This window comes from Equus quagga, chromosome 8 (assembly GCF_021613505.1).
Source record: "Equus quagga isolate Etosha38 chromosome 8, UCLA_HA_Equagga_1.0, whole genome shotgun sequence".
Taxonomy (NCBI): Eukaryota; Metazoa; Chordata; class Mammalia; order Perissodactyla; family Equidae; genus Equus; species Equus quagga.
The window spans coordinates 90291585-90315568 of record NC_060274.1 but is presented as its reverse complement, the minus strand read 5'-3'; the positions used below and the strand labels follow the sequence as shown (position 1 = coordinate 90315568).

General features: G+C 35.6%; 1 protein-coding gene across 3 annotated transcripts in view; it reads right to left on the bottom strand.

The window, feature by feature from the left end:
- SEPTIN7 (septin 7) overlaps positions 1-23984 on the bottom strand; it is a 114162-nt gene that overhangs the window by 14417 nt on the left and 75761 nt on the right. For all 3 annotated transcript variants that reach the window (XM_046669648.1, XM_046669647.1, XM_046669649.1), the window contains 7 exons: positions 23701-23801; positions 22683-22817; positions 16817-16934; positions 8305-8397; positions 7113-7209; positions 5600-5651; positions 1113-1238 (listed from right to left, as the gene is read on the bottom strand). In XM_046669648.1, coding sequence (XP_046525604.1) covers positions 1113-1238; positions 5600-5651; positions 7113-7209; positions 8305-8397; positions 16817-16934; positions 22683-22817; positions 23701-23801 — 722 coding nt within the window. The remainder of the gene's footprint in view (positions 1-1112; positions 1239-5599; positions 5652-7112; positions 7210-8304; positions 8398-16816; positions 16935-22682; positions 22818-23700; positions 23802-23984) is intronic.

Here is a 23984-nt window from a genome sequence, read left to right as displayed (position 1 = left end):
TTTATACAGATGATCTTTAGGATTATCCTCTAACGGTAGAAAACACCTGGCTACAAACGTACATACACTGTTAAAATGGTTTTCATGATACTTATGATCTTCAACAATCCTCCAAAAAGGAAAAATAGAGCACAGACATTGTTACCAAGAACTATACCAGCTAACTCATCAGACTCCTCACACATCTCTTTTCTCTACCCCATCATAAAACCACCACAGCTTGAGATACTAGCTCAGAAAGGGGAAGCTCCACACTGGGGAGTCACTCACACCACTCCACCAACCAACAGAAGAAACCCAAACTCCTACTGATCTACTCCCTGGAAATACACAGAGAAGATAACCAAGACTATATTCATCTAAATATTCCTTTTGTTTGGTCCTGTTGTTTGTTTGTTAGTGAAAATTCTGCTAACAAAACGGTTTATTTTAAAAAGACTTAATAAAAGGGAGAAGATCTATGTTTAGTCTCCTTAAAGAGACTGTGGGGTGTTTACCTTAAAAGTAAAATAGGTTAAGAGATCTTGGTAGTAACTCTTCTCTCAAAATAACCCAAACAGGGGCCGGCCTGGCAGTGTAGCGGGTTGGTTTTGTGTGCTCCGCTTTGGTGGCCTGGGGTTCGCCGGTTGGGATCCCGAGCACAGACCTATGCACTGCTTAACAAACCATGCTGTGGCAGGCGTGCCACATACAAAATAGAGGAAGATAGGCACAGATGTTAGCTCATGGCCAATCTTCCTCAGCAAAAAGAGGAGGACAGGTAGCAGATGTAGCTCAGAGCCAACCTTCCTCACCAAAAACAAACAAACAAATTTGCTAGAGGAGCTGTTTGATTTCTAATTGGGAATCTAGTAAATGTGTGGTGTATAGATTACAAAGATGATAGCAAACGACCAGAAGAGAATGCACAGCTCTTCCACTTAAGGAACAAGGTAATAAAACAACACTTTCCCAACAATTAAAAGGCAAAATATACAACTGCCAAAACAGAGTTTAACAACACAAATTTCTACTGTTGCATATAAAGAAAATTACCCCCATTTTCTATCGAGTAGCCAGAAAGAATCTGATGAAAATGAATACCTTTTCTGGAAGAAACGATATATACTTACTTAGTAAGCTGCCCTTTATTTTTGTTATTATCTACTCCATTGTAAGTCACAGCTGCCAGTTTTCTGCTTCGGTAGTTCTCATAGTGTACATTATTAGTGACATCTTTCAAGTCCTGCATGTGTGTTCTGTCATAAATAAATAACATATCAAGAGTTTGGTTTTATTAAAAGAGCTTTGATGTAAATTCAAAATTTTATGAAAACAAAAATCTCAGACTTAAAATGAGCAAAAGACTACTTTTAAGGAAGATGGTATTCACCTGTCTTCATTTACTCTCAAGGCAGAGCAAGATACAATGTACTAACTTGACACCGATGGAAATTTAGGTTCCAAATGAGAATTTAAGAGACATAAATTCCTCAAAGCAGATACTAAAGGATGTCTTTTCTACAGAAGAGTATTTACTTTTATAGTACATGTTTTATCTTACTAGAGAAGGGAGAGATTAACTCCCACTGAAGCTCATAAAACCTAAAAGAAATTGTTTTTCTTTTAGCATTATTAACATTTGAGTTTTTACTAAGGTAATACATAGGGACACTTCAGACGACATATCAAGTTGGATTCAAACTGGGGAATTTTAATTTAAATTTCTGTTTATTCAAACTGTCCAGTGAATGTGGTATTTAAGATAACTGAATTTTTGCTCATATCATTTGTATCACATATAAAATCAACCCATGAGATAAACTATACAAGACATGAGACAATTACATCACTCCTTAATGATTCAAGATGTTGAAGACACCCCGAGGTTCTCTATGGTTTCCTTTACCAATCTAGTTTTCTTGAATACACACTATTTGGCAGTACTCTGTATCATTTGATCCTCCCTTTTCTCATCACCATTCCTGCATCTGCCACCTGCCATCCTTCATCTCCACCATTTTACCAAAACTCCCTTCTGGGAGACAAACATAAAGGTGTACTCTGTTTTTATCCTTCCTTATATCCAAAAAACATTCACTATTACTTTCACCTTTGTGAATAGAATGAGATGTTTAATTACCCTGATTCATCTCCTACTATCTGGCATTTCCATGCAGTTCTGATAGTTTACTCCTCCTAGTCCTAAGTCTGGGTTTTCCACAAGTTTCATCTCCCTTTATACTCCATCCCTTGATGAATTTATCTTTTCAATGGCCACTACAGTTACACCTAAAGCTCTACCCCTCTCCACTTCAGTCAAGTCAGGCAGCTCCTTATTCCTAGCATATCCAGTGGTTGAGACTGAATAGCTCACGAGAATTTGTCACTGACTCTCCAAACTTAAGAGGTCCACTGTTTTGGGAGCACTTTTCCAGCCTTGAAGTCAAGCCACTCTAACTCATGACAATTTTCTCCTTGGATGTCAACTCATTTTTTGGTACCAGTATTTGTTATAGGTGACACCATATAACCTCTTCAAATATATTGTAAGCTCCCCTTTACAAGAAACATGCCTTCACCTTTTGTATTTTCTATTGCATTTGTATTTAGCTATGGAGAGCTAATAACAGGCCCTTTAAAAAAAGTGATAACCAAATATTGAAGGTGAGATATGACAAACACTGTGGATTTTCTAGAATAAATTACTGTTCCACTTTATCTAGGTAGAGAATAATAAAAACAAATAACTATGCCAAAAAAAAACCCCCAATCTTTTTGTAATTTAAATATCACCTCATCACTGCACCATTAAAAAAATCATTAAAGGATCTCAGCTATAGTACTTAGTAGTTGAAATACAAGAAATGTAAAATAAAAATAAGGTGGATTTATTATTTTTGTTGATGACATCTAACGTTTTAGATAATGGAAGGTTCTTTCCTTTCACTAAAACATCTTTATGATTACCTAGTTCTGATTTTTTTTTTAGGATATAAAAGTCTCTATTTCCACTTAATGTGTTTTACTTTATCCTTTTAAGATTCAACCCATTCCTCCACTCTTAAAATAATTAGATAATTAGTAATACACTTTTCTCCACGGTTTCAGAAATTTATTTATCTTTTCCATTTACCATTGCTGATATCATTGCACTCTTTCTCGCCTTTTGTTTTCCTTCTCTGTCTGATTTCTGCTCTATCGCTATGTCCTGAAAATATTTGTATCAAGTTTTCCTCCTTTCCATTGTCTTCCTTGGTTTGCCTACAACAGCGAGTTCTCTTAATTAGTAAAATGACGCTTCTTTGAACTTGGGTCCTAGAAGCAACCAGTATTCCTAACTTTAACCTGCAAGATTTCAATTACTTGGAATTTATAGACATCTGGAATATTGGTATTAATATTTCCTTCAAGTATTTATTAAATATCCACTAGGTGCCTTTATCTTAAAGACATGAGCTACATTAAATGTACATCTTTCTCATCTCTACTCCAAATTTAAAAGGAAAAGCAATAAATTAAAATATTCCTAAGCTTTTCATTTTCAAATTTTAATACTTTTAAAGAATGTTTTACACAATTAAATGTAAAAATTACAAGTGAAAAATTGTGATAAGAAACAAAAGTAAAACCATCTAGTGTAAGTGAACATTTACACTTTAGGAAAGAAAAACAAACATGTACAGCAAATTTAACAAAAAAATGAATTTTTCATTAAGTAAAATCATCTAACCATCTACCTCAAGGAGCTAAAGCCAATGTCTTCATCCTATTCATTGATAAAAATGTTAAACAGGATCACTCCCAATCTCGCAAATAAACATCATTCAATGACGGTATCTATCCTAATCCATGCTAAGACATCTATTTCCATGAATCCTTTCCTAACTGGCCCACTCAGTGGTAACGTACCACTTACTCTGAATTCCTTTAATATATCTAAGTATCCATATCATAGCACATATCTGTTTATATATTACCTAACTTCAAAATTTTTTCTATTTTCATACATGTATGATTGTCTCGCTGCTTTGCTGTACTAACTCTTCCTGCAGGAATGGTCCATTTGCTCTATAATGCTTCTATATTAGTGAGTCCCATTCAGCAGCTGCCAGGCTGAGAACCTTCAAACACTCAAAGTCTAGCTTCTGGCTCAGTAACTAGCCTTTCCTTCAATAGTATTTTAGGTATGTAGGCAATTAATGATTTGATATTTAAAAAATAAAATAAAGTTATAGAATATGACTGTGTCAAGCACTGGGCAAGCAGCATAGGAAATTTAAAATTGAGGAAAAGAATAAAATCAGGGGGAATGTGCTAGCAATTAATATTTATGAAACATTCTCTACATAGATACTGTCATTAAGAGATTATTAGTTCTTCTGAAGTCACACCTGAAGAAAGGAAAAGAAAGAGACTATTTCATAATGGAACCTGAAGTGTTGTATTCTCAAAACCCAGATAACCACCCTTTCATGTGCATTTGCTCTTCTCCCACTGTGTGAGGCCTAGCAACCCCAACTGCTGAATCAACCCTATCATCTACTTCTTACTCAAAACATCTGGTCATGAGATCCTTTGAGAAAAACCAATTACGTGGCAATCTTTCTGATTTCAAAATTTACTCTCATCGCTAGTATATCTCGAGGTAGCCATTTGACTCACTTAAATTTACCCCCTCACTTGTAAGAATGACCTTGTTGTTTCATTATTCCAAGTATCATCAATATGCATGTTACTACTTCCACAAAGCTAAAGAGACTCCTGAGTACTGGGAAAGTGGATAGTAGTGTGAAAATGAATAGACATCAACTTAAGATGGCCATCCAAAGCTGGAAGTTGAAGAGAATATGTAGTGAGGATCTGGAGAAGCAAGCAAGATGAGAGAGGAGAGAAGTGGGAAAACGGTGTGAGGTGGCAAGAGGAAGGAATCTGGCTCAACACGAAAACACTGAGGTTCATTTTGATCCTCTTGCTATTCCTTGCCCATTAATGTCTCTGGTTCTATTAAACTTTTTCATCATGATTTCCTCTCTGCTGTTGCTTTTCTAATTCAAGTCCTAGTCCTCTAATCAAGATTACCTCAATGTCCTGTTCTCACAGGCTTTCTTTCTCTTTCATCAGGTATACAAGAAACAATTTAGGAGTAATGTTTTCTTGCCTGGGAGGAAGACAGGTTTTGTTCACTGTGTTCCTGTACAAAAAATGCTCCACTCACCAGCTACCAGGCCTTGCATCTTTTAACATTAAAAGTCTAGCTTGTTTTTGACTCAAAATCTAGCCTTCCCTTCCACAGTTTTTTCCAAGCTTTTCACATTAAAGAAGAGCAAAAGCCTTTTTCTTTCCACTTTCCATACCTTTCAGTATTAAACCACAACACAAGGTATAATGATAAAGAAACTCATTTTCCTATATATGTCTAGCCACATAGCTTATTTTGCATTTTTGCTAATGACTCCAAAACCTTGCTGAAATAATCCATGTAGTCTCCATGCAGTGCTTACTTCAGTGCTAGAATGAACATACCAATTTAAATTAGCTACATTTATAGATGGCAAAAACAAATCTGTCCAACTCTAGGGAAAGAAGAAACATTATTTTCATCATTGCTCACACTTACCTTATCAACATATTCCTTAGAATTGTAAAATCACAATGTTCACCATTTTCAACTATAAAAAAAAATAGACCACACACATTATTTCCACTAAACACAGTCTTTTCAAAGGACATTTTACAGGAAAGTGGGGATAACAACGAGAGAATACACAGATAGATTAGATCAATTTTTCACTAAGGTTTAACATTGTAACACAGTACTTAAGTGCATGCCAGACAAGTGTGCTATAATATTACTTTATGGGTAGTTTAATCCTCAGTGATAAAATATATAAATCTAACAAATGAGTTCTCTGAAGTAAACAATTTTGAAATTTTGAGAAGGGAGATTGCGTATTTCTCTTTATTGGTAGAGAATATATTTATTCCATAATAAAATGCATTTTAAAAGTTTAGTGTTACAGGTGAAGGTAGAATCACTTAAGAAAAACTTTCTTAAAGGAAAACCAAAATCAAAATGTTAGCCTAGAACTTTAAAGTTCTTTATTTTTTAAAAAAATATATCACTAATAGGAACACTCTCTTTTTGAGGGAGTGTGGGGGATGGGGAACAACCTAAAACTAGAGATATGAAGCAATTTCTTCAGCACATATTTCTAAGGGCTGTACGAGTTCTAACGCCTCAGCTCAGTAACTGAATGTTACCTGGGTATGAGAGAGCTGGGGACGAGTACAGTGTCATTGGTAGGGAAAGTCAATGATAAGGACAATAACTTGGGAAAATATGCTAAAGATTACAGAATTTTTCAAAATAATACTAACAAATAGATAAAACAACCATGACTCAATCTTGGTTCCAAGTTACTATAACAGAGATGATTAAATATTAGGTAAAACTAATATAATAAACACAAATTTGATGAAACACATCTATTGCCAAGAGGACTGCTGAGGTTTGATGCTATGACTAAGATTTTATTGGTATTTAAAAGTCCTCACAAAATTAGAAGAGGCTCTCTTAATAATGAAATCTTTTTACTCTAAAGATGTGATGTCAAGAAAGGTGACTTTCATCCTTGAGGAAAGGAAATTGTGAATGTTTTAACTGGGCTTATGAAAATTGTTCTCAACCATTCTTGAGAGTCCTAGACCCATGTGAGACTCAGATAAAAGTGAGAGGCCTTTTCTCCAAAATTGTTTTCAATTTCAGAAGGTTTATTAGATCCCTTGGAAGCAACCTTTGGTAAAGAACCTTTGCATTATAAGTATGTTTTCAAACAAGAAAACAGGAATAGACTTGATGCAGTGGAGGTGGGAGGGTGGGGCACTCACAAGAGACTTCTCAAGTAGTAGTACAATGTTAGAATTTAATGCATACTTGCCTGACTTAGTAGGATATAAAGTCTGAGAAACTGGAATGTACTTATGAGGAAATGAGACTAAATGAAACTGAATTCAGAACAATCTTTGAAAATCTAGAATATATCAATATAGTATGCATATACTACTTACTATAAATACTTTATCACATTTGTGAGATTTTATAGAAAATCATTCACTGAAGAACATCTTACCTTCAGCAACACCCCAAGGATACTGCCTTCCTCTGACCCTTTTGCCATTAACTTCAATGATAGTATTACTACCTACCACAGCAAGAGGTAAACGGTCCTATAAAACAAAGTATTCTTGTAAAAAATACATCTTTGTAGTCCTCACAAATTCAAGAATAAAGAACTTATATTACTCAACAGATTAGCAAAAAAAAAATTACCTTGACAGTTTTCTGCATTCACTTTTACAGGCCATTCAATTACTGTCTAGTAAATTGCCATTATATGGTATTATCACCAATGTAAACAATGAATAAAATTATGCTTTCTCTGAAAATTTAAGAATATTAAGGCACACACTGATCAAATTATTTGCTAAAAAAAATTCCACAACGAAGTGGTCTCATATTGGGAAAATTTAAAAGGGTAAAAAATAATTAGCAGGTAGAGGGAAAACGTGAGGCTTGTGACTGGCCTACCTAGGTGATCACAAACCAAGCCTAACAGCCCTGGAAGCAGGGAGTATTATACTTGATAAACTCTACTTTTGGAACTCCAGATCTAGGGGATTGGATTTGTATTCACCCAGACTAATTCAAGAGTACAAGCTTTCAAAATTCTTGTAGCTCCCAGAAATAAGAATATATAAAATATGTGGCTATTTTATAAAATCTCAGAAATTCTTCATTGGTCTGGTATAAGAATTTCATTACTCCAAGATAATTATTTGCTTACATAATGCCATTATAATCAATACAACAGTTTTAGGTCCAGGGTAAGGAAAAGACTATAAATTAAAAATATAGAAAATTATGTTGGTATAGATTTTTCATTAGTTTTTACAAAACGACAAAAAAAAAAACATAGTTTTGTTGGGCTCTTAAAAGAAAGATTAAGCATAACAGTGTGTAAGAACAAATCTTCTCCCTTGTCATTACCCATTTTTTTAAGGGAGAAAAGTACATAATATGAAACCAATTAATTGAAAACCACACGAAGACAAGAATAATGTTATTCATCTATTTCATACAATGACCTATTACACATAATAGTCAATCAACAAAGTTAACTGCAAAGTTGAATTCAACACAATAATCTCCCTATTCATTTTGTAAGCAAACTACTTAAAAACACTGATACTTTTGGTCTTTCCAGTGGATATTATGGTGTTAAGGCCCCAAAATATTTTAGTAAATTATGAGAATAAACCTACCTTTATCTTTTTAACAAGCTTATTTTCTTCTTCATCATCTGTCTCTGGAAATTCATATATTTTAATTTTATGTTCTTGGATTTCTTTCATTATCTAAATTGAAAGAGGAAGTTAGCAAAAGAGCACCACATGTAATTAGTACATTAGCTTTATTTTTATTATACTCTTCTTAAATCCCAATAAGTCCTCAGCTCTAGGTCCTTTACTGTTTTTTCAATGATGCAAAACTGTAATCTAAAATCAAAGCACTATGCTGGTCTTTTATTGTTTTTTAACTATAAAGTTGATACATAAATATCATTCCCCAAATCCAACTACCTCAGAAGTGTTAAAGTCATAGGGTTATAATAGCAAAAGTCTTCTAAAAATGATGCAAGATTCCAGAAAAGGCTTTTTCTAGTTGATTTTTACTATAATGGCTTTAGGTTATTTATTTACAATGACTGAGATTCTTTCTTTAGATATAACTCTCACCAACTGTTTTATTCAGCTGAATCAAGAGAGCTTAAAACTCACCTAAAATTTTTGGTAGAATTTGGCAAAGGTGAATAAAACTAAGTACAGTATTGGCTCCAGGAGAAAAATGTGCACAATGACCAGAAAATATCCTTGCATGTGTATATGCATACACACAAATCAAGGAGCAACAGATATAAGACGAAGCAAGCACACGAAGAGAAAACATGCCCTGGAAATTAAGAAGCTAAGGAGTTAATAAGGAGAATGCAGAACAAAGAAAGCGTATTAATAACATCACAAATGACCTAGTTCAAATTATCTTATCCCAAATCAGTCCAAATTCTAAATCGAATACAGCCATCCAAATAATGTTCAACAACCAACCCTATTCAAACTCACAACAAACCAATGGCTAATACCTAGAACTGGCTCCCTGCCTGTACTGGTTTTTCAGCACTATTCTTACTGCAGGGGTCCCCAGCAGCAGCAAAGGGATCCTAAACAAAATGTGTTACATGGTTACTATACTCGGTAGAAGGAAAACTGCCATGAGAAAAACAGGACCAAACATGTTTTACAATTGGGGTATGTAATTACACAGAAAAAGACATAAGAATAAATATAAGGTATCACAAACATGAGTAGAAGAAAAAAGGAAACACTCATAGCTAGCTCTAAGATCAGAGGTTCTCTCTTTTTTTTTCTGCTTTAACTCCCCAAATTCCCCTGGTACATAGTGGTATATCTTAGTTGCAGGTCCTTCTAGTTGTGGCACGAGATCAGTGGTTCTTAAAGGTTGCATATTAAAATAGCCTGAGTAAGCATGTTCAAAATAACAATTCCAAAACCCCATCTTAATCTACAGAATCAACTGGTAGGGAGAATGTCCAGTGACTCATTTTGAAAAAGTTCTCTAGATGATTCTGGTAAGCACCCCTCATTAAGAACCATTTTTTTAAAGAATACAAAAAACAAAATTGTACAACCACTACAATGTGACTGATTTGGAAGCAGAGATCATTGCTTGTTCACCTTTTTTATCTCTAAGTGCTTAGTACAATTCCAAATCAAGATACATACAAATCAAGATAGAAGGGGAGAAGTGTATTATATGATTAGTATTTGAACTTAGGAACAGCACATTACAAAATAAAAATGTGAGTGAATTGATGTAAAATAAATACAGAAACATACACTCCTGGTAGAAATGCCAAATATAATAAAAATGATGTACAAAAACATTCTCAAAACTTATGTGGATTTAACACAATTTCAAACCAAATTTCAACAAGTTTTTGTGTTTGTCACAGGCTTAAGGTATTCTAAAATTCATATTGAAAAATGAAAAAAACAAAGTGTCTTGTTACAAAGGGGACTAAAAGGACCATAAAAGCTAACTAACTCTAAGATCTGTTTTTAAATATTATACAGAGTAGCTGAGGCTTAAAAAATATAACACTGGGAGTGACATCAGCATCATGGCAGAGGTAGCTTGCCCAGGACACTCTCCCCTCCGACATACAACAAAAAGGAGCAACCATATTCCAACAAAAAATATCCTAATAGCACAGGAATTCATGGAGACCCACAGCAGCCAAACAACGGAGGGCAGAGAGGCTGGAGGGCCCCTTGGAGGAGCTGGAGTGGGTAAGAGAGATCTTCACTCCCTCCCCTAAAAACTGGGATTGCTGCCATGGGAGGCTCCCTGAGGGAAGGAGTCGGGGAAGGGCCGTGCAGCACAGACAGAAGCCCTCTAACAGGGGAAAGCTTTCTCATGGGGTGACCTCATCAAGCCAAGACCCCAGGAGAGCAGATAACGAGAGCTGATCGGGAAACCGGGTCTGTGCACAAGAGAAAATGCTCCCCTTCAACCTGCACTGTGTGCTGCCATCTCGGCTGAAAGTGGAGGGCTCAGAATATGTGGCTCTTGAACACCCCCCCCCCATCTAGTGGCGACAGGCTGTAACTGCAACCGAATAATAGCACTATGCGCAAAAACCATTCTAGCATCAAACGATTCATAAAAACTCCAGACCAAAAGGAAAATAAACACCCAGAGTTATGCCCTGAAGACTCAGAAATACGTAAACTAAATGACAATGAATTCAGAATGGCTATCATCAAAAAGCTCAATGACATAAAGGAAAATATAGAGAAACAAGTCAACAAGTACTGGAGTTACTTCACAAAAGAGATTAAAATTATAAAGAAGAATCAATCAGAAATACTAGAGATGAAAAATACAATGGAAGAAATAAAACATAATACAGAATCCCTGAATGCCCGTGTGGACGCCACAGAGAAGCAAATCAGCATAACCAAAGATAGACAGGGTGAATGGCTCCAGACAGAGGAAAAGAGAGAACTAAGAATAAAAAGGAATGAAGAAAATCTCCGAGAAATAGCCGACTCAATGAGGAAATGTAATATAAGAATTACTGGTATTCCCGAGGGCAATGAAAAGGAGAATGGAGCAGAAAGTGTGCTCCAAGAAATAATAGCAGAGAACTTCCCAAATCTAGGGAATGAGAGAGAAATGTGTGTGGAGGAAGAATTCAGGTCTCCTAGATATGTCAATGTAAAAAGACCTACTGCAAGGCATATAGTAGTAAAACTAGCAAAAGTGAACGACAAAGAAAGAATACTCAGGGCAGCAAGGCAGAAGAAAACCTACAAAGGAACCCCTATCAGACTTTCAGCGAATTTTGCTGCAGAAACCTTACAATCTAGGGGAGATTGGAATGACATATTTAAAACTTTAAAAGATAACAATCTTCAGCCAAGAATACTCTATCCAGCAAAAATACCCTTCAGATCTGAGGGAGAAATTAAATCTTTCCCAAACAAAAGCTAAGGGACTTTCTAGCCATGACACCCCCCCTACAATAATTCCTCAAGAAGGCCCTCATACCTGAAAAAATAAAAAACAGGAGAATGGGGTCACAAAACACACACTAAGAGACAAATAGAGAAAATCAGAATAGGATAGCAAATACACAACTACAGCATTAGGATAAAGGAAAGGAAAACACCAAAAACAAAGACAATCTTATCACTTGTTGGAATAAGAGATGACAACAATAACTTAGGAGGGAAGGAGGAAAGGGACTGAATCAGTTGAGGCTAAGGAAATAAGAGGCCACCAGAAAATGGACTATGTTATACACGAGATTCTGAATACAAACTTCAGGATAGCTACTAAACCTAAAAACAGAACAGAGACACAAAAAATAAATAAGGAAATAAGAAACTGCAGATGTTAGTGGGTAGACCAAAAACACACAGGACAAAAAACAAAGGTAATGCAGGAAAACCGGAAAACGAGTGACGGGATGACAGCATTAAGCCCTCATGCATCAATAATCACCCTCAATGTAAACGGATTGAACTCTCCAATCTGAGGGAGAAATAAAAAGGCACAGAGTGGCAAGATGGATTAAAGAACAAGATCCGACATCTGTTGTCTCCAGGAAACACACCTCAGCTCCAACAACAAACACAGGCTCAGAGTGCAGGGATGGAAGACGATAATCCAAGCTAATGGCAAACAAAAGAAAGCAGGTGTTGCAATACTTATATCAAACAAAGTAGATTTCAAGACAAGGCAGGTAAAGAGACACACAGATGGTCAGTATATAATGATCAAAGGGACACTAAATCAAGAAGAAATAACACTTATAAATATCTATGCACCCAACACAGGAGAACCAAAGTTCATAAAGCAACTATTAACAAACTTAAAAGAAGATATTAAAAATAACACAATAATAGTAGGGGACCTCAACATCCCACTCACATCAATGGACAGATCATCCAGACAGAAAATCAACAAGGAAATGGTGGAATTAAATGAAAAGCTAAAACAGTTGGACTTAATAGACATATATAGAACACTCCATCCAAAAACAGCAGGATATACATTCTTCTCAAGTACACACGCAACATTCTCAAGGACAGACCATATGTTGGGAAACAAGGCAAGCCTCTACAAATTTAAAAAAATTGAAATAATAACAAGATCTTCTCCGATCATAATGCTATAAAGATAGAAATTAATTAATAAGAAAAAAGCTGAGAAAGAGACAAAGATGTGGAGACTAAACAATATGCTACTGAACAAGCAATGGATCATTGAAGAAATTAAAGAAGAAATCAAAAAATATCTGGAGACAAATGAAAATGATAACATGCCATACTAACTCATATGGGATATAGCAAAAGCTGTATTAAGAGGGAAATTCATCGCAAACATGCAGACATTAACAAACAAGAAAAATCCCAAATAAGCAACCTCAAATTACACCTAACTGAATTAGAGAAAGAAGAACAAACAAAGCCCAAAGGCAGCAGAAGGAGAGAAATAAAAATCAGAGCACAAATAAATGCTATTGAAACAAAAAAGGCAGTAGAAAGGATCAATGAAACAAAGAGCTGGTTCTTTGAAAAGATAAATAAAATTGACAAACCCCCTAACCAGTCTTACACAGAAAAAAAGAGAGAAAGCTCAAATAAACAAAATCAGAAATGAAAGAGGAGAAATAACAACAGACTCCACAGAAATACAATGGATTATAAAGGAATACTACGAAAAACTATACGCCAACAAAATGGATAACCTAGAGGAAATGGATAAATTCTTAGACTCTTACAATCTCCCAAAGCTAAGTCAAGAAGCAGCAGACAGTCTGAACAGACTGACAAGGAAGGAAACTGGAACAGCAATCAAAGCATCCCAAAGAATAAAACCCAAGGACCAGATGGCTTTCTTGGGGAATTCTACCAAACTTTCAAACAGGATTTAATACCTATACTTTCCAAGCTATTCCAGAAAATTAGGGAGGATGGAACACTTCCTAACACATTCTACGAAGCCAACATCATGCTGATACCAAAGTCTGACAAGGATAGCATGAAAAAGGAGAACTACAGGCCAATATCACTGATGAACATAGATGCAAAAATTCTCAACAAAATTTTGGCAACTCAAATTCAGCAATTCATCAAAAGGACCATACATCATGATCAAGTGGGATTCATACCAGGGACACAGGGATGGTTCAACATCTGCAAATCAATCAACGTGATACACCACATCAACAAACTGAGGAATAAAAACCACATGATCATCTCAATAGATGCAGAAAAAGCATTTGACAAGATCCAACAGCCATTTATGATACTCTGAACAAAACGGGGATACAAGGAAATTACCTCAACATAATAAAGGCCATATATGACAAACCCACAGCCAACATCATACTCAATGGGCAAAAACTGAGTGTCATGCCCCTGAAAACAGGATCGAGACAAGGATGCCCTATCACCACTCTTATTCAACATAGTACTGGAAGTTTTGGCCAGAGCAATCAGGCAAGAGAAAGGAATAAAAGGAATCCAAATAGGGAGGGAAGAAATGAAACTCTTGCTGTTTGCAGACGACATGATCTTATATATAGAAAACCCCAAAGAATCGATTGGAAAACTTTTAGAAGTAATCAACAACTACAGCAAAGTTGCAGGATATAGAATCAACTTACATAAATCAGCAGCACTTCTATGCTCTAATAATGAACTAACAGAAAAAGAAGTCAGGAACAGAATACCATTCACAATTGCAACAAAAAGAATAAAATACCTCGGGGTGAGTTTAACTAAGGAAGTGAAGGACCTATACAACAAAAACTACAAGGCTTTCCTGAAAGAAATGGATGAGGACATAAAGAGATGGAAAGACATTCCATGCACATGGATTGGAAGAATAAACATAGTTAAAATGTCCATACTACCTAAAGCAATCTACAGATTCAACCCAATCCCAATCAGAATCCCAACGACATTCTTTACAGAAATAGAACAAAGAATCCTAAAATTCATATGGGGTAACAAGAGACCCTGAATTGCTAAAGCAATCCTGAGAAAAAAGAACAAAGCCGGAGGCATCACAATCCCTGACTTCAAAACATACTACAAAGCTACAGTAATCAAAACAGCATGGTACTGGTACAAAAACAGGTGCACAGATCAATGGAACAGAATTGAAAGCCCAGAAATAAAACCACACATCTATGGACAGCTAATCTTTGACAAAGGAGCTGAGGGCATACAATGGAGAAAAGAAAGTCTTTTCAACAAATGGTGCTGGGAAGTCTGGACAGCCACATGTAAAAGGATGAAAATTGACCATTCTCTTTCACCATTCACCAAAATAAACTCTAAATGGATCAAAGGCCTAAAGGTAAGACCTGAAACCATAAGGCTTCTACAGGAAAATGTAGGCAGTACACTCTTTGACATCAGTATTAAAAGGATCTTTTCAGACACCATGTCTTCTCAGAGAAGGGAAACAATAGAAAGAATAAACAAATGGGACCTCATCAAACTAAAGAGCTTCTTTAAGGCAAGGGAAAACAGGATTGAAACACAAAAACAACCCACTAACTGGGAAAAAATATTTGCAAGTCATGTATCTGACAAAGGGCTAATCTCCATAATATACAAAGAACTCACACAACTCAACAACAAAAAATCAAACAACCTGATTAAAAAATGGGCAGGAGACATGAACAGACATTTCTCCAAAGAAGATTTACGGATGGCCAATAGGCACATGAAAAGATGTTCATCATCACTGATCATCAGGGAAATGCAAATCAAAACTACACTAAGCACCTTACACCCATTAGAATGGCAAAAATAAACAGTAACAGAATGGCCAAAACAAAAAGTAACAAGTGTTGGAGAGGTTGTGGAGAAAAAGGATCCCTCACACACTGCTGGTGGGAGTACAAACTGGTGCAGCCACTATGGCAAACAGTATGGAGATTTCTCAAAAAATTAAAAACAGAAATACCATATGACCCAGCCATCCCACTACTGGGTATCTATCCAAAGAGCTTGAAGTCAGCAATTTCAAAAGTCCCATGCACCACTATGTTCATTGCAGTCAAGACTATTTATAATAGTCAAGACGTGGCAGCAACCTAAGTGCCCATCAACTGATGACTGGATAAAGAGGATATGGTATATATATGTATATACACACACACACAATGGAATACTACTCAGCCATAAAAAAAGAATAAAATCGCCCCATTCACAACATGGATGGACCTTGAGGGAAATATGTTAAGTGAAATAAGCCAGATAGAGAAGGACAATCTCTGTTATGACTCCACTCATATGAGGAATTTAAACATGTGGACAAAGAGAACAGATTAGTGGCTACCAGGGGAAAGCGGGGGTGAGGGGTGGGCACAAAGGGTGAAGAGGTGCACCTACAACACGACTGACAATAACGTACAACTGAAATTTCACAAGATTGTAAACTATCATAAATTCACTAAAAATTAAAAAAATATATTTATATAACATTGGCCTAAAATAAAAAACAGGCTACTAGAATAGGGGAGTAGTTTCAGAAATTGGCCCTGTATTTCATTAAATGTAATATATAACAAACCACACAACAATGAGGAAAAAATAAACCCCTGCTTTAAAAAGTGTTGAGCCTTTCTGCAAAATTAAATCAAAAGTTAAAGAAATGATTAGGTTCCACTTTATTCCAAAAAAGTTTTAAAAATAAAAATGACAAATAATGCTGGCAAGGCACTGAAACAAATACATCCACTGCAGAAGAAATCTGATTGTTTTATTGAGAAAGCATCATGACAAAATGGGGAGAAAGAATAAAGAACAATAATATAATCACACCCTTTGAAACAGTAATCCTCTTCTCAGAAATTCAGTCTAAGAAAATAATTCTAAATGATTTGGGGAGGGGCGGTGATGGAGGCTATGCAGAAACATCTAAAATAGCCTTATTTAAATTGACAAAGGATAAGGGCTCTATGATAACGGATAAGAGCTGTGAGGAGAAAAGATAAGATAATAAAGCAGAAGATTATTTTCAAGAGTTATTTTTAATACAGTATAAATGACCATACAGTAAAGTAGCAAGAGAAATGCACTGTAACACATTATATTGAAAATATGAAAAACTGCAAATTACATGAATGGTATGGGAAATCCAAGAGTTGAAGCTCATTCTGCTCACCTGTTTTTTAAACTGTTGGCACTCCTCCGGTGTGAGTGTGTCTGCTTTGGCAATAAGTGGGATGATATTCACTTTTTCATGCAAACGCTTCATAAACTCAATATCCAATGGTTTAAGTCTGAAATACATAATATTTAACATGATTAAATTGATCAATTTGGGAGACAGATTCTTCACACCCCCAATGCTAAATTAAACACACTGGAACAACTTTACTTACTTATCAGAAACACTCTCTGAAGATAACATGTATTGGGCCAGCAACAGTTAGGTAGAACAGGACTTCAAGAAGCATTGGAGTGGCTAAGAAGGCTTTGACTCCTGCCCTTGAACACCCTGGTCATAGTTTTTGCCCTAAAGAGGAATTAGAAAAACTGGAAAGGCTCCTGATAGGCTTTCCTAGAACAGCCTCTATATGTATTACTCAAAATTTGGGAAATCTTTGTTTTGTTTTTAAATGAAAAATGGTAGTCCTCTTTAAACCCCACATTCAGTTCTTGCTTTTGTTAGTGCCACTGAGTTGATTCCGACTCCTAGCAACCCTGTGTATAGCAGAGTGGAACCCTGCCCAGCCTTTTTGCACCATCCTCTCACCTTCTGGCGCAATATCAGACAATGTTCCCGCTGCTATTCATAGGGTTTTCATGGCCAATTTTTTAAGAAGTGGGTGGCCAGGTCCTTCTTCCTGGTCTTAGTCTGGAAGCTCTGCTGAAATCTGTCCACCATGGGTGACCCTGCTGGTATTTGAAATACTAGTGGCATAGCTTTTAGCATCACAGCAACACGCAGCCACAACAGTATGACAACCAACAGATGGGTGGTGTGGTTTCCTGACCAGGAAATGAACCAGGCCATGGTGGTGAGAGTCCCAAAATAATAAAACCACTAGACCACCAGGGCTGACCACTCAGTTCTTACTATCAATTATATTTCTCAGAGAAGAGGCTCAAAAGAGAATCTTCTTCATCAGAACTTTCACCTATTACAATCTGGCTGCTGCCTCCACTTTGCCACTATACCTTCAAGAAGGTCATCACATACTTTCATGCTGCTAATTATAATTAGCGGCAGCTAACTCATAAATACCATGGTGTTTACCATTACTTTTAAATTTGCTCATTATGCAGCATTTGATGTTATTCCTCTACAAGCTGTACCCTTAGGGTACTTCTCAGGATCCTCTTTTTAAGCTGGTCCCTTAAGGGGTGTGTTCCTCAGAATTCTCTACTAGGCCCTCTTCTCTTCTTACTCTACATTTTGTATGCTTATCATCGACTACAATGACTTCTATTATCCTCTATGGGTCAATGACTCCCAAATCTTCACCCCGGCCCAGATCTCACTCTTATGTTCCAGACTTGTGTTTAACCAGTGGAAATACTACTTGGACACCCCATTTTGGCTCCTCAAAATCAAAAGCTCATCTGAACCTCTAAATCTTCCCTTCCCTTCTGTGCTTTCTATCTCAATGAACGGCACTACAATCCACCCAATTACTCAAGCCTGAAACCCAGGATTCCTCCCTCTTCTAATTCTCACTTCCAAAGATTCACCAGGACCTGCTGAACAAATAAATGTATGTATATACTTGTCTTCATTTACATTACTTTGGTTCAGGCTACCAAGACCTTTGGTATGAATAATTAAAAGAATCTATCTTGTTTCCCTCTAAACCATGCACAATGCAGTCAGAATGGTCTTTCTAAAATGTGAATCTGATTGAGTCATTCCTGGACTGAAAACCTCACTAAAGGCCAGATTCCTTAGCTAGCGTGGCCTACAAAACCTGTGAAGACACAGCCTCTCTAGATGTCCTCATCTGTTAGCATCCCTTAGCATCTTTTGCCACCCCCTACTTCCAAAGTGGTAGCCTTTTTGAACTTCTCACAATTCCTTGAAAGCACCATACTTTGCCCTCTGGCCATAGGCTACAGTCTCTGCCTGGAACACGCTCCACTCCCAACCCCCTTCAACTTGGCCTGCCTAATTCTTATTTGTCCTTTAGGACTTGGCTTACAATTCTCATTTCCTCTGGGAATCCTTCTCTAACCTTTCTAAACGGTTATAACAGTTAATCTTCTGTACAGAAACTGCCTACTCATGTATTTGTTTTCCCATCATCTCACTAGAAGATCCTTAAGAGCAAGGGCGTCCATTCATTCATCTATATCTCCAACACCAGGACGATGTCAACACCTGAGAAGGAGCCCAAGTATCTGTTGACCAAAAAGTAAGCTGCTGTGATTTTCCTTACATCCCTGAGTAATTCTAAATGAAAACCAAAGAAATTCCTCATATCTAGAATACACTGTAGATTAAAAATTAATATACTACAAAAATAAATGAAGATAATGTGAATAACTTGCATATAAATATCATTCCAAACTAGTATTCTTTAACTTTTATAAAACGATGAGAAAAAATGGAATAAAAGTCTAATTTTGTTATGAATTTTATTGATTAACATCTTAAAATAAAGAGAAAGCCCCTATTAGGGTTCTCCTAAAGTACTATAGTTTATATATAAAATTGGGGGCATTGGGGCCTAGAGACTAATGAAGTATGCCTTTTCACTAACAAATAATACCCTATCTCTTTGTCGTAGTGACACAGACTCGCAGAAAGATAGGGAGGGGTAAGGAGGTGGGATATGGAGAATTAAGATAGCTACCTCTTATTCTAATTCTCCTTAGCTTGAATCCTTTGGAATTTCATATTCACATTCAGAGAATAGTGAATACTACAGAAAAGAGTGTGTGGCTGGAATAACACTATATTATCTGTAAACAGTGCCCTTATCTCATTAGTGCTAACTGAAAGAATCTGTCCATCTTTGGAAAAATTTAAGTTTTCCTTCACCAGTCATTACAAACAACACTAAATATAAAAGGTATGGCCCAAACAATCTCAAATTTGTAAACTTTTACGTTCACTTTCCAGATCAGACTCATGACAAATTTAAGTGAGTACCACCAGCACCTCATTAAGCCAGTGACAGAGAAGAGTTCAGTTAACCTAAAATTTTAATAAATCTTAAGAGCATTTAATATAAAAATAAAAATCCAAGTTAACAAGATTTTACCCTTAATAGTAAAACAACACTTGCTGAATATTTATTATACTGTTTCAACTTTTAAAGAGAAAGACACTTAAAAATAACCATGACAAGTAAACTGGGAAAGTCAACTTCTTAAATATAAAACAACAGGGCTGAAGAACATTTAAATTAGTTTAAAAATTAAACTTTAGAGGGGCCGGCCCTGTGACCAAGTGGTTGAGTTTGCACACTCCACTTTGGTCACCTGGGGTTTGCCAGTTTGGATCCTGGGCACAGACCTACACACCGCTCATCAAGCCATGCTGTGGCAGGATCCCAAATAGAAGAACTAGAATGACCTACAACTAGGATATACAACTATGAACTGGGGCTTTGGAAAAGGGAAAAAAAAAAAAAAAGGAAGACGAGTGGCAAGATGTTAGCTCAGGGCCAATCTTCAAAAAATGAAAAAAAAAATTAAGCTTTAGAAAAAAAAGGTAAAACCTCTATAAAAAGCCCTCATAAAAACCTCCTGTCATTTTAAACCAGAATACAAATTTCAGAAGCTTACAAAATGTCAACAGCAGGCAACATTTAGTTCACATGTAGATTACATTCTCTTTGAAATTTTTCCTCTGTCCATCTTTTCCAACAAACTTAGTTTTTAAATATTGTTTTTAAACAATGGAAAGTCCTTTATAGAATTTCTAGAAGATAAACTCACATTAGACAGAAAAGACTATTTAACCTCAAAGCCTACAGCAAAATAAACAAAACGACTACAGAGCAAATGATAAATATTTATAATATATTTCTAAGAGAAAAAAATTCTATATAAAAACTCACTGAGCGACATTGATTTTTTTAAGTGTCAATCAACATTCAAAAGGGTAAAAACACTACTTTAAAATTCAAGTTCCAAGTCAGTTTTTAATTTTAACTGCAATTAACAACTACTAAACAAAGAAAACAGAGCAACAGTAGCTGAAATCATAAATTAGCCCTGTGTTCAGTGATGACACTTAGTGGGGTGAGGTGGGGAGTACTGAAAATACAGTTAGACCAATTTATAAATATTCTAAAAACAGGATTCCTTTAAAAAACGAATCGAAGGATTACCCAGATAAGCTAGAAAGGCCTTGATTCATCTATTAGACTGCCTGGAATTTCAGTCTGTAGTAAGCAGGGGATTTGGAACTCTCTACACAAAATTCAATGTCATTTTCTTTCACCTAATCCATTGCAGCACATATCAATGGGCAAAAACACTGTTCCATTTCTCAAAAACAGCTAAGCTGAGAAACTATTCAAAGGCATATTTTTATACATAGGAATTAAAAATTTTGAACTCCCATTCCTTGTGACAAACAAGAAATGGACCAAAGCCACTGCACATCATTTGAATCATATCAAAAATTTCTTCTTAAAAAAAAATCGTATTTCCCATGCAATTTTAGGAAATAGATTTTCCCTTGGGGGATGGGGGAATGTGATTTCATGAGAATTACTAAATCTTGGAGACAGTCCAAAAGAACTAAAATAATAAAGCTGGATATAAACTGGCAAATTTCTATTGACCTAACAGCAGATTAAGATTTTACTTTGTTGGCTTCCAGGAAAAAGCCGTAACAAGTTAAACCAGAATGTTAAAAAAAAAAAAAAAAACAAACTCAGGGAGAAGCTAGTAAGTACTCATAAAAGGCTATATTCAGTGTGTTGTATTTTTGAGATTACTTTTATTGAGGCTAAGTAGATGAGCCAGTTTTGTTCTTTAAATATGTAAACTTCTGAGAACATTATAGAAGAATATTAGAAATAAATGAAGAAATATTTGCAATAGTACAACTTGACAGTGCAAAAATGGTAAACTACAAAAACAAGCCTTTCTGCTCGACCAAGACTGTGATAATGGGCACTAGACTATCTAGGAAAAAGGTGGAGAAAGAAGCAGAAAACAAAAGAGAAAGGCACCCTTAATGAACAGGTTAACACTACTGTAATTTAGGTTTTAGAAGACTGAATGCTATTTACTCTGATGCTATATAGTAGTCCATTTGGTGGAGAGATGGTGGAGTTACAATCATCAGGTGGGTGAGTTATGCTGAGTCACTTAGCCAAAGAAAAAGAGTGAAGAAGAGTAATCACAAACATCTGCAGTTGACAATGACATATTTATCTACTGAAAATGACAAAAGAAGTACAAACAACAACAAACGGATTACAGGCTGGCTGTACTAACAAATAGAACAATCAGATCAGATGAATGTCTAGATACTTAGATCTTAACTCCTAATAAGTAGGTGGTTAGTACTTATGATATAATACTTAAACAGTCTGACTGTGATAGCTAAGTTGAAACAGAAGCCAAACAGATTTAGTGAAGAAAGAAATGGCACATGAGAACTTTGGTGCTTAAGTTTTTCTGTAACCTTCTTTATCAGATCTATAGTAAATAACATCTTTGGAGTTTCTTAGAACATGTCTAAGCTAATTGTTACGGCTGTTTCTCCTTATTTGGTGGTTCAACAAGTGGCAGAGTGGTCAAAAAGAAAGCTAAACTAGCCACAATGAGACATCAAACCATATGGAAACATTGTTCCTTTCCATGAAGCAGGTAAAAAGCCTTACGCATGAGAAACTAAGTAAAATCACAGTTAGTTTATGTAGGACTTAAAAAGGTTTTCTATAAGCCATTTTTACATGGAATTTGGGACTTTACAATTCATACAGTTAAATGTACTTCATAGATATCAGGATTACTAAAATACGCACCCAAAGTTGAATAATAACAACAACAAAAAAGGCTATGAGAAGCATCAAAGTACTGACCCATGTCCTGAAGGAGCAATGAAGTACAAACAACACTGCACCCTGTTATCAGGCATCTGGCGTCTGTTCACTCGAGATTCTGCATTTAGGTAGTCCTCAAATTTACTATCAATGTAGTCGATAACAGGCTGCCAGCTATAGAATGCAGATAAACAAAATAATTAAGTTGTAATTCTACATATGAATGTACAACTGATGACTCTGTTAAAGGGTAATAACCAGTATTTTTAAACAGGCAAAACCAATTTAACTGGTGGAAGACATCCCAAATTATTCTACATATACTGATGCAAAAACAGGTATAAACTGTTGAATAAATCTTGATTATTTCTAAACTTTCCAAATGAAAGAAGGTTAATTGTTTAGAATCAAAACACAACTAAATTATCATATTGTTTACATTGATAAATATATCAATGATAAGACACTTTACAGTATGAAAAATTACATTTCAAATGAAAAGATTAAACAATACAAAAACCTCATGATGAAATTACTTAGGTGTTTTAAAAGTTGACAGAAATTTACTTCAAAACAATGTGGAACTGAAAAAAAATTAAAATACTGTTTCTAAGATACTAAGATAGTATTTCCAACCAGAATGTCATGGATGTTTTATTTACTTATGACTTATGGAAAAATGGAAAGCCTAAAATTAGGTTTAAACTAGGATGTGATAGAAAATAATGTATATAACTGGATAAAATTATAGTAGAGAATGAAAAGTTTTACATTCCTTATAATAATGAGAATTCTTGCATCTATGTTGTTTCAGAATTTGTCTTCAAAATAATTCTATAATAGGTATTATCTCCACTTTACAGAAAAGGAACTCAGTTCAAAGAAGTTAAGCAACATTGTCAAATAAGTGGCAAAGCTGGTATACGAATCCAAGTCATATCACTTAAAGTTCATGACCTTTGCTAAGACGAAAAGTTTTAAAACGTTAAGCAAAAAAAGTCTAACAGTTCCTATACCCCAAGTGCAACAGAAAGCAGTGATGACAAATCCTTCTTACCAATTACTGTTATCCACTGCATCTCCAAATCCTGGTGTATCAACTATTGTGAGCAGCAACTGAACACCACCTTCTTTGATTAAAACTTTGGATTGTTCCACCTGTAAGAGTCATTGGTGCAGATATTAACATCATACATTACACCCATGGTTTCCTACAAGTTAAGAGGTAGAGAGATGAGCGTTAATCAAAATCAACTGGGAAGCTTTTTGCAAACTGAATCTACCCACCCCACATTTTCTCTAAAATCAATTATTGTGGACATTAAAAGTCCTGGTTACTTG